Raw genomic sequence first — 11,444 nt, 5'->3', positions numbered from 1 at the left:
GTAAATCAAGTAACGCTCCCTCTGGAAAAGGAAAAAAACAGATAGCGAAAGATTACACCGCATGATAGCGAAAGATTTTAACTATTCCTTAATTTAATTTGGGAATTCCAAAATATTGATACATTGGCAAATATAAAAAAATTCTAAAAGGCTAAGTGTGCTTTTAAATTAAAAAATACAAAAAATGAAAAACTCACGTAGCTTGACGCCTCTTAATCTACTAAAATCCTAAATTGGGGACACCACCTTAACACATCAAAGAATGACTATCTACGCAATTTCAAATGAAAGATTTGGAGAGATGCACAATATGTTCTCGGAATCCAAATTGTTCAGAATCTTAAAAACAAAAGTACTCTAGCCATGTTTCAAGCATCAAAATGTTGTCAAGATATTGGATGCACAAGTCTAAGAATGGTCTGCTACCATACATATATGGAATTCATTTGTCAAAGAAACAATGTCTTAAAACATCTCAAAAAGTTGAGGATATTAATGCTTCCGTTGTTGGGAGTTTGATGTATGCAATGTTATGTACTAGACCTGACATTTGCTACTCAGCAGGGATGGTCAGTGGGTATCAGTCCAATCCCGGATGTGATTACTGGACAACCTTTAAGAATATTCTAAAATATCTTAGTAGAACAAAAGACTACGAGCTTGTCTATATATAGTGTTAAGGATCTGATCCTTACTGGATACATTGATTATGATTTCTAAAAGTGCTAGAAAGTGTATATCGAAATCAATATTCACTCTAAGTGGAAAGCAGAAGTGTGAAGAAGCGTAAAGTAAAATTGTAATACCTTATCTGGGTGATTGTGCATCGTAGTGACGTTGTAGTAACCATGATACTTGTTGAGCAAATTATGACTATTTTAGTTTACAAAGTCCTTCACGGCTAAAGTGTATGAAGGTCACCTAAAAGAGTTTAGGTCCATGAAGTTTGTGCACAAGGACAAGTGGGAGAAAATTTGGGAGAAAACCCTAGTTTATTGTATTCATAATAATAGTTCTCTCATTATTAAATTCAACATTGTTTTATCCTCTAGGAGTTTTAGTCCAAGTCAGAGTTTGTTGAAATTTATGTCCTAAAACCCGTGGTTTGTAATCATATTTTATTCAATAAAGTCGTTATTGATACTATAATCTTAAAGCCAATAAACTAAGAACCTAAGGCTATTATTGAATAAATTTTAACTTTATGTAGAGACATAACGTTATCAAGTTCGAGTATATACCCTAAATAGTCTATAGTATACGAATACGGTTGGACACCTTATTCTGGGACACTATGGATGTGGTCTGCTTTGTAGTTAGTACAAACGATGTGATCCTGAATCGTTCAGTAGAGACATGGAAGTGGGGGCATCCTATGTAAAAGGTTTACATAAGACTGGAACTATGAAATAGTCATTTTTAAGTTATAACATCGTTGAATTTAATAAAACCGACTATTTCGTTTATTGATATCCAATATAACTTAATCTTAATCCTGAGCTAACTACGAACTTTTATTCACACGAAATTATCCTTCGATTCTGTATAGGTGAAGACAGTCCAATGACGCTGGCCCTAATAAGCCTCTCATTTCATGGGTAAAGAACCGGGTAGATAGCTAGGAACATAGGGCGCAAGACATAAATAAGGGTTGTACCTTAAACATCATTAACTCCGAGGGATTTAATTTAAAGGTTGTACCTTAAACCAATTGTTCAATAGTGGATCAGTTGGACTTAAGGAGCAAGATATAGTAATTCGGGGTAAAACAATACTTTGACCTACGAGGTTACGAACAACCTGTGGAGGATTAACTTACTTATCATGGTTATATCACAATGGACACAAATATATCTATAGTGAGGGGAGTGCAACTACGGGAATTTAGTGGAATGATCCATTAGTTAACAAATGTTGATTGACTCGATCTCAAAGAGTTTAAACTAGTTAAACTCAGATCGTTTGAGCCCATGATCTATAGGTCCATTAGGTTCCCTACAAGCTTCACAAGAAATCCAACTTAGAACATTATTATAGAATAATTCAAATTGTTCGAATTAGGTAAAGAGAGAGAAACCGACAAATATATTTGATATAGTCGTTAGTTATAAGCTTAAGATAGAGTTTCATGTTTAAATATGATTTAAATATTAAAAATATGAATATAGATTCGTATTTGAAAGCTTAAGAATTGATGGAAATGGTCAAAGTTGTGAAAAGTCAAAATGTTGACTTTTGACTTTGAAAAGCCAAACTTTAACCGACTTTATATTCAAATGTGATTTGAATTTTAGAGAATGAATGTGGATTCATACTCGAAAGGTCGAAATTAGTCAAGACAGACAAAATGGTAATAAGTCAAAATGATGTTGAACTTTGGAACTTAAAAAGTCCAAAATTTTGGAATTTGATTGAAATGTTAAATTACCACATTGCCCTTAAACTAATTTAAATAGTAACACTTGTTGAGATTTGACAAACACTTATCACTTGCATGTGGTATGCAAGTGGCTTATTGCATGCAAGATACCTACCCCATTAAGAATGCCAAGAGGTGATATAGGAAAGCTCTTGCATGTAGTTTGCTTGTAAAAGTTTCTTCTGCAAAGATGAAAGGACTCTTGTGTTTCTGATGCAAAAAGTAATTTTGTAATGGTGAATTACAAACAAATAATCTAAGAACTTCTTTTACTCTCAACAACAAAAAAAATTTAAGAGTTAGATTCCTCCAAAACGTATCATCCCTCTCTAATTCCTCCACCTTCTTTCAGTCCCAAAACTCGGTTCCAAGTCCAAAGAATTGCCAGTCACTCTAGTGGTAGTCCTGGATTCGAGAATTGTGAGGAGATTGCAAAAAGTTGTTGAGGAGATTACAAGAAGAGAAAAGCAATCAAATGCGAGTTTTTCTTTTCACCCTATCTTTGTTTATATTAGGGTTATTATGCATGTTAATTACTAAATTTGTTTAGTTGTAATTATAGTAAAGTTTGATCCTTATTTCACTATGCATGTCCTACCGTTGCCATCAAAATTACCAATTTTGCCCTTTGGTGGTTACTCTTTCTAAGTCATTAAATACCAGTGCTCTTTTAATGAACAATATGTTTATGGTTCAACCAATACACAAAAACCCCTCTCGTGCCATAAAGAGGGTAGGGCCCTTTGTTTAAGTTCTGGAGACACCATTTAAGAAAACACTCATTTACTTATCATGAAGTTAGAAAGGAGTGAATTCCATCTTGGGTAATTATGTTTCCAGCTCCTCACTCGGTCTTGGGTAATTAAATGCAAGGTGAGTCGTATCCATAGTGTTACCAGGATAAGGTACCCAACCTTATCCCTCTACTATAGACCCCTTAATCTCGAACGTTGATCATTGTATGTCTCTACATATTGTTCAAGACTCATCAAACAACTTAGGATTTCAGTTTATTAGATTTAGGTTATTAAGACAAAACTAATAATATAATGAATGACATTTATTGAAACCTATAATAATAACCATTTTATTAATAACGATCCAATGAATTATATTTACAATCTACGAGTTTTAGGACATAAATCTCAACACTATCTTACTTCTCTATTTTTAACATATTTTTTTTCTCTTCCTTCTTCAATATAAAGTCAAACAATTACCAACGATATACTTACACCTAAATAAATTATAATTACAGTGACACCTCGAGAATAGCCCAAACTTAGAAAGTTTTCACTTGACTTCTCCTAAAGTGTGAGACTCTCTCTCAATGGAACTTTGACTTCCTATAAGTGTGAGAACTCCCCTCACCTTCAACATACTCAAGCTTACCTTAATTAGTATGAGCTATTATAGAAAGAAAGTTAGAAAAGGGAAAAAAGTTTAGAAGAAAAGAAAGAACAAGAGATTGTATTTACCAAAGGTTTACTAACTAATAAAGTTGATCAACTTTTGGTAATTGAGTATTGAGATTGTTCTACATGGTATCGTGCTTAAAAGAAAGAAAGGTTGCTAATTCTTAATGAAATGATGTAGTTAATTAATTGGAGCAACCAGAGACAGGTCTTAAAGAAAAACTTACTAACAATTGAACAGAGGTATATATAAGTTAAATATATAAAAACATATTTTGTTAATGGAGCATCTCTCACCTAACCTAAGGATCGGAAAAGAGCACATTAAAAACAAAGTTTTTTTTTTTTTTATAACAAAAAAGAATTTTCATTTAAACATTATATTTGTCTAAAAACTTTTTAAAATAAAAAGAAATGTGTTTTTTTATAATTTTCGATTACAATAAAAGGATTTATCCGTGGAGATTTCGATAAAAGTTGGTTAACGATCATCGAGGATGTTGGTTTTGTTGGAATTTTGTCCTAAAACTCGTAGTTTGTAAATCATATTCTGTTCAATAAAGTTGTTATTGAGAAATTAAATATTATAATCTTAAATCCAATAAATCAAGTTCCAAGGCTATTTTTGAATAAACTTGAACTTTATGTGTAAACATAAACGTGGATCAAGTTCGAGTATATAGCCTAAATAGTCTATAGTATATGAAATAAAGGTTGGGCGCCTTATTTAGAGAAACTATGGATGCGGCCCACTTTGTAGTACAAACGATGTGATCCTAATCGTTCATGTAGAGACATGAAAGTGGGGGCATCCTATGTAAAATGTTTACATAAGACTGAACCATGAATTAGTCATTTTTACGTTATAACACCGTTTACTGTTTAAAACTGACTATCTCAATTATTGATGACCTAGGTAACTTAGTCTTAATCCTGAGTTAACTATGAACTCCTGTTCATACGAGATTATCCTTAGATCTGCATAGGTGAGGCAGCTCATCAGCGTTGGCCAATAAGCCTCCCATTTCAGGGGTAAGATCGGGTGGACAGCTGGGAACATAGGGTACAAGATGGAATTCACTCCTACCCGCTTTAGGGTTAGTAGATAGGTTGCTCTCTTAAGCACTGAATCCAAGTCTTGAACAAGGGGCCCCACCCTCTCATTGGCCCGAGAGGGATTAAGTTTATAGGTTGAACCTTAAACCAATTGTTCAATAGTGGATTAGTGGGACTTAAGGAGCAAGATGTAATCTTGGGGTAAAACGGTATTTTGACCCAGCCAAGGTTACGAGCAACCTGTGAAGGATTAACTTACTGATTATGGTTTTATCAAATGGACACAAATATATCTATAGTGAGGGGAGTGCAACTACGAGACTTTAGTGGAGTGACCCGTTAGTTAACGAATGTTGATTAACTCGGTTTAAAAGAGTTTAGCTAGTTAATCTTGAATCGTTGGAGCCCATGATCTATAGGTCCATTAGGTTCCTCTGCTAGCTCATATGGATTAAACTTAGAACAGTGTGATGAAATAAGTCGAATTGTTCGAATTGGGAGAAGAAAGGGAAACCGACAAATATAGTGATATAGTCGTCGGTCTTCTAATTAGAAATAGAGCTTTATGTTCTACATACTATAAGTATGAATGCGGATTCATACTAAGAAGCTCGGAATTGGTCAAAAAATAGTAAAAAGTCAAAATGTTGACTTTTGACTTTGAAAAGTCAAACTTTGACCGGCATTATATTCAAATGTGATTTGAATTTTGGAAAAATGAATGCGGATTCATGCTCGGGAGGTTGGAATTAGTCAAGACGGACAAAATGGTAAAAAGTCAAAATATTGACTTTTGACTTAGAAAAGTCAAAGTTTGACTTTTGACTAGAAAAATCTAATGACCATTTTACCCTTGGACTAAGTTAGTGGGAAAATCCAACATTTTGTTGGATAATCCCACTAACTCTTAGTGGGATATGTGGCTATATGAGATATAGACACCTAGCCCACTAAGTTCCAATAATTGTTAGTGGAATATTAGGTGTTGAGATTTGGCAATTGAATTGCATGCATTTTTGCATGTAATTAGGCTATAAATAGAGATGTTTTCAAATGTTGAAGGACTTTTGCCTCTTTTATCATTTTCATAATCTCAACAAAAGAAAAAAAAGAAAGCTTCCAATCTCATTTTATCTCCATTATTTTCTACACCAAAATTGGGTCCCACAACCCGGTTCTTTGTCTAGAGGATAGCAGTTGAGCACTAGTGGTGGTCTCGGGTAGAATTGGTAAGAAGACTTCAAAGGTAATACTTCTTAAAACCCTAATTTGATTAATTTATGGTTAGATGTTAATTGTGGCAATTAGGGTAGAAATTCGATTCTTTTTCCGCTGTGCATGAATTAGTTCTATCAGGTTTGAGGTGGTTGATGGCGGTCACTGTAAAATGACAAATTAAGGTTGACGACATTGAACGTTTGTAGTTAGTTGGTGACGTTCAACTAAAAACTATTCTTAGTAGTTGGTTGGTAATCGTCTCTAAAAAGTAGTCTTTGTAAACCGTAAATTCTAAAGACCCTTCAGGATTACAAAAGAAATTAATATTCATTTTATTTTAGTTGCTTCTTCATCCAAGTAAACAATTTAACTCATTCTTGTAGCTACGATATACAAATATATAAATAAATAAATAATATTTTTCAAAGTTCAAAGATAAATGAATATTGACATGTTTTGAACGACGTGTGGAGATATTTGGTCACATCACACATCAAAAAGTTTTGTTAGAGTACAATAGTTGCAACATATACCTTTAATCAAAAGGTTAAAAGGTCACACTTTCGTTGAACTTAAAAATAATAAAAAATAAATAACACCTGAAAAATGTTCAAGGTGGACTTAATAATAAATGGAGACAAATAATTAATTTAACCCATAAACCCAATTTGATAAGAGCCAAACCCTCATTACAAGGAGGGCATTCGGAGCAATTTCCAATGATGATGAAAAACAAGTTGACCAGCTTCATTCAGCATGTAAAGCCCATCTTGTTTGGCTATCCAAACGCATAGAAAGTTGGGACAAAATTGATTAACGAAATCTTCGTCAACAAAAAATGCATCAAATTCCCCAAACCCATTGTGTTACCAGGATAAGGTACCCAACCTTATCCCTCTACTATAGACCCTTTAAGCTGATCTCGAATATTTATGTAGCACCCCAAAACTATTAAGTTAACTTGTAATTTGTGTTATATTGAATTTTTAAGTGTTATGTGTGAAATTATTTGAACTGTGGAAGTTAAGTGTTTTGTTATGTTATATGGTTAATTCTGAAATTTGAAATCTTATTTTGAAGTTAATTGTGCGCAACCAAGCCACTTCCATGTGAGCTGTACGCGAGCCACTTCTGTATAAGTCGTACTCGAGCCAGTCGTCCCAAAACCCGAGCCGAAGTCCTTACTAGCCAAGCCACTTTTAGTTTTAGCCGTCTGCAACATATTTGAGCCTTTGGTGAGTTTTGTCAGTATTGATTGGGTTTGGTAGCCCCATTAATTTCCTATTTTGTCCCAAATAAGTTAAGTTATGGATCTAGTTGATGTATGTGCTTGAAGGTTCAAGCATAAATTGAGGAATTGAAGCTGAGAATTTTTCCAATTAAGGTTGTGTTGGATTCAACCATAATCTTCGGGTAAGTTGGATAAGTTTGGTTGCTAATTAATCAGAACGGTGATAGTTAACAAAATTATTAATTTTAAATTTTGATCGTGGTTAGGATTGAGTGTTGAGAGAACCTGACTGTCAACCAGTGAATTATCATATTTTAGCAAATATTCAGGTTAGAGATTTTCCCTATATTACTCACTTTAAAGCTACATGTATATCTTGTATTTTCTGTATTGTTCAGAGGTGTAATTAAGAGAGATGTAATATGACCATTTGGTTACTTCGGTAACCCTTTTTGATTGAGATCCAGCACCATTGGTGTATGATATGATTATATGTTACTTTAAGTTATGGTTGTTTGAGCTAAAATGTTTATGTTATGTTGAGCATGTATAGCCTATGGTGTCCTGTTAGTCTACCTGTTAGGGTCGTACCACGAGGGGTCCATTGAGGTCCTCCCCTATATATGCTTGTGTGGCTAGTTGAGATGTGATTCGACAGAATCACTTACAGCCCGACTCTCCTTTAAGGTGATTCCTTTGGGTCCACCAAGAGCCCAATTCAGTCCCGATGGGACCACTGGATAGTGTGCGTTCGGGAGCACAAAAGTGTGTGGTACTTTATTACAGGACTCTAACTTGAGACTAACAGACACATAGTGAGACCAATAGTAAGCCTCTTACTGAGTATAAATTCATACTCACTCCCTTAAATGGAAAGACAAGGGCAAGCTGGCGAATGATAAGAAGTGACTGTGGTTCACTATAGAGGATAATTCAGTTTCTTTCGCATTTATTTTCAGTGATTATATTTTTCAGAGGTTTATTTCAAAACTCAAGTTTACTTGTTGAAGTATTTCTTCTATTTTAAAGGGCCTAAACTAGTATTTTGGATTGGTTATTTTTGTTATTCATTTAATTATTTTATTTCCTCTTTATATATTTTTTTTCTATCATTTTTTTAACTATTTAAAAATGTTTAACTTGATTTTAGGATTTTTCTTGAAAAAAAAAATCTATATTATTTAAATGGTAATGACTCCCACTTAGCAGAAAAGTGGGGTGTTACAGTTGGTATCAGAGCCAAGTTTTAGGTTCTGTAGACTTACTTACGATGTAAGTCTTTGATTTTATCCCTATAGTTAATACAGTCCTTCGTCACTCGCCAGGTACATTTTATGATATAATATAAGATTCTTCATATGACCTTGCCTGAATTAAACTAGATAAGTATGTTATGAATGAACTCGTAGTAAAAGACTTTTAATGGTGGAAATTAGAAAAAATGCCGCCACGTAGAAGTATTCGTAGAGGTGGTGGAGGAGGTAGAGGAGTTGCACGTAACCAGCCTGCGGGACAATCTGAAAGACAATCTGGAGGACAGCCTGGAGGATAGCCCGGGGGACAACCAACTGTACAAGCTGTCAACCCTACTGCACCTGTTACTCAAGCAGACCTGGCTGCTATGGAGCAAAGGTACAAAGAATTATTATTTGAAGTAATGGCACAACGACAGCTTGCTCCGCAGACCCAGATAGCTTATGTTCAGGCACCGACTGCAGGTGTTCAGATCCCAGCTATAGGAGTTCAGACCCCAGTTGTAGCCCAACACTTACTAGACATGCATTCAGCCGAAGCCAACCACCTGAGGGACTTCAGAAAGTATAACCCTCGAACTTTCTATGGATCTTTAGCAGACCCCACCAAGGCACAGATGTGGTTGAGTTTGGTGGAGACCATCTTTCGTTATATGAAGTGCCCCAATGACCAGAAGGTTCAATGCACTGTGTACTTACTGATTGACTGGGGCAGAGGATTGTGGGAGTCCATAGAGAGGATGTTGGGTGGAGATATAAGTAAGATCACCTGGGAGCAGTTCAAGGAGATCTTTTATGCCAAAATCTTCTCTGCCACAGTGAGAGAAGCCAAGTGTCATGACTTTTTAAAACTGGAGCAAGGCAACATGACAGTGGAAGAGTATGATCAGGAGTTCGACGCGTTATCCCGGTTTGCACCCGATTTAATGAGAACCGAGGTTGAGAGAGTTGACAAGTTCGTTAAAGGTATCAAGTTAGAGATCCAGGGTTTCATTTGCGTCCTTAGACCAACCACCCAGGTTGATGCGCTGCGCATGGCAGTAGACCTGAGTTTGCATGAGAGGACGATGTTGGCTAAGGCTGTAGAAAAGGGGCCAACTTCGAGACAAAAACAGAAGAATGAGCAGCAGCCTATAGCAACACCACAGAGGAATTTGAGATCAGGTGGTTTGTTCCAACGGCACCAACAACAAGCTGCTCAGGCAGCCCAAACCTTGAAGGTATTACCCATGTGTCCTAATTATTGAAGACCTCACTCTAGTCGTTGCCTAGCAGGAAGTGGAGTATGTTACAAGTGCAGGAAACTTGGGCATCTAGTTGATAAGTGCCCTTAGAAATCATTCGAAGTTGTTGCAAACTAGACTTCCTCAACCACTTAGGGGAGAGTTTTTGCCACTGATAGGCAGGAGGCCGAGAGAGATGGCACAGTGGTGACAGGTACACTCCCAATCCTAGAACACCTTGCTTTAGTATTATTTGACTCGAGATCCTCTCATTCTTTTATATCCTCAATGTTTGTACAACATATGAATTTAGAAGTAGAACCCTTGAGTTATCTATTGTCTGTTTCTACTCCATCTAGAGAAATTATGTTGTCGAGAGAAAAGATAAAAGCATGTCAGCGAGAAGTAGCAGAGCATGTTTTAGATGTAACTTTATTAGTATTGGACATGCGTGATTTTGATGTAATATTAGGCATTGATTGACTATCCGCTAACCATGAAAGCATAGATTGTTCCCAAAAGGAGGTAGTTTTTAACCCTCCCAAGGCAACTAGTTTTAAGTATAAGGGGGCAGGAACTGTGGTTCTACCCAAAGTTATCTCAGTCATGAAGGCTAGTAAGTTGTTTGACCAGGGTACTTTAAGTATCTTGGCTGGTGTTGTGGACACCAATGGGCCTAAAGTATATCTTTATCATCTAAGCCAGTGGTAAGGGAATACCCCGATGTTTTTCTAGAGGAGCTTCCAGGACTTCTGCCTTGCAGAGAGGTTGATTTCACCATAGAGCTCGAACCAGTTACTAGTCCCATATCAAGAGCCCCATACAGAATGGCGCCAGCGGAATTGAAGGAGCTGAAGGTCCAGTTGCAGGAACTACTGGACAAGGGTTTTATTCGACCTAGTGTGTCACCTTGGGGAGCACCAGTGTTGTTTATGAAGAAGAAACTCGTTACTACACTGGTCCTTATGGTGCCAGATGGATGTGGTAATTATGTGATATACAGCGATGCCTCTAAGAAAGGACTGGGTTGCGTTTTGATGCAGCAAGGTAGGGTGGTTGCTTATGCTTCTCGTTAGTTGGAAAATCATGAGCAAAATTACCCTACACATGATTTAGAGTCGCCAATTGTCTGTATGCTGTCTCTCCACCGTACACCATCTCTCCACTGTGAATCGTCTGTTTGCAAGCTGCAGGTCGGTCGTTGAAGCCAGATTGACGTTTCGATTGCATCTGTCCCCGTTCACAATCCGACAAATGCACGTCATAGTATACCGTGCCACATCCTCGTCTGCCAACTGTGAAATAGCTGTTGTCGATTCCCCAACCCGGTTTACACGTGCAGATTTCATTCCTTCTATCATTCTAGTTTTTGTCATACTCTGGGTAGTTGTGGTAAGAATGAAAATTGTAGGATTCATGGTTTTGCATTGTAAATTTTCGATGGTTAATTGGTTCAAATGATAGATTCTTGAAGGTGTTGAAAGTGACATTGAGTTCTTTTAATTCACAACCAAATTTGTGGCTTGTTGAAGTTTGGTTCCCCAATACTTCGGTAAGTTAGAATTGACATTGAGGAAATTAAGTGGAGTGTGTATCGTGAAAGTAATTGAGTTTCATATCTTTGTGATT

General features: G+C 36.2%; 1 protein-coding gene across 1 annotated transcript; it reads left to right on the top strand.

The window, feature by feature from the left end:
• Positions 1–8,996: 8,996 nt before the first annotated feature.
• On the top strand, positions 8,997–10,891 carry LOC105435631. Its single transcript, XM_011657830.2, has 4 exons — positions 8,997–9,812; positions 9,972–10,029; positions 10,324–10,449; positions 10,551–10,891. Exons 1-4 carry the CDS (start codon positions 8,997–8,999, stop codon positions 10,889–10,891), a joined length of 1,341 nt encoding a protein of 446 aa, XP_011656132.2.
• Positions 10,892–11,444: the final 553 nt, after the last annotated feature.

The sequence above is a fragment of the Cucumis sativus genome, chromosome 5 (genome assembly GCF_000004075.3).
Source record: "Cucumis sativus cultivar 9930 chromosome 5, Cucumber_9930_V3, whole genome shotgun sequence".
Lineage (NCBI taxonomy): Eukaryota > Viridiplantae > Streptophyta > Magnoliopsida > Cucurbitales > Cucurbitaceae > Cucumis > Cucumis sativus.
This window is presented reverse-complemented; position numbering and strand designations above follow the sequence as displayed.

Coding starts and splice junctions, on each gene's coding strand:
- LOC105435631 (XM_011657830.2), top strand. CDS start 8,997: ATGGCACAACGACAGCTTGCTCCGCAGACCCAGATAGCTTATGTTCAG. Junction 9,813..9,971: donor AGGCAGCCCAAACCTTGAAG/GTATTACCCATG, acceptor TCAACCACTTAG/GGGAGAGTTTTTGCCACTGA. Junction 10,030..10,323: donor AGATGGCACAGTGGTGACAG/GTACACTCCCAA, acceptor ATGAAAGCATAG/ATTGTTCCCAAAAGGAGGTA.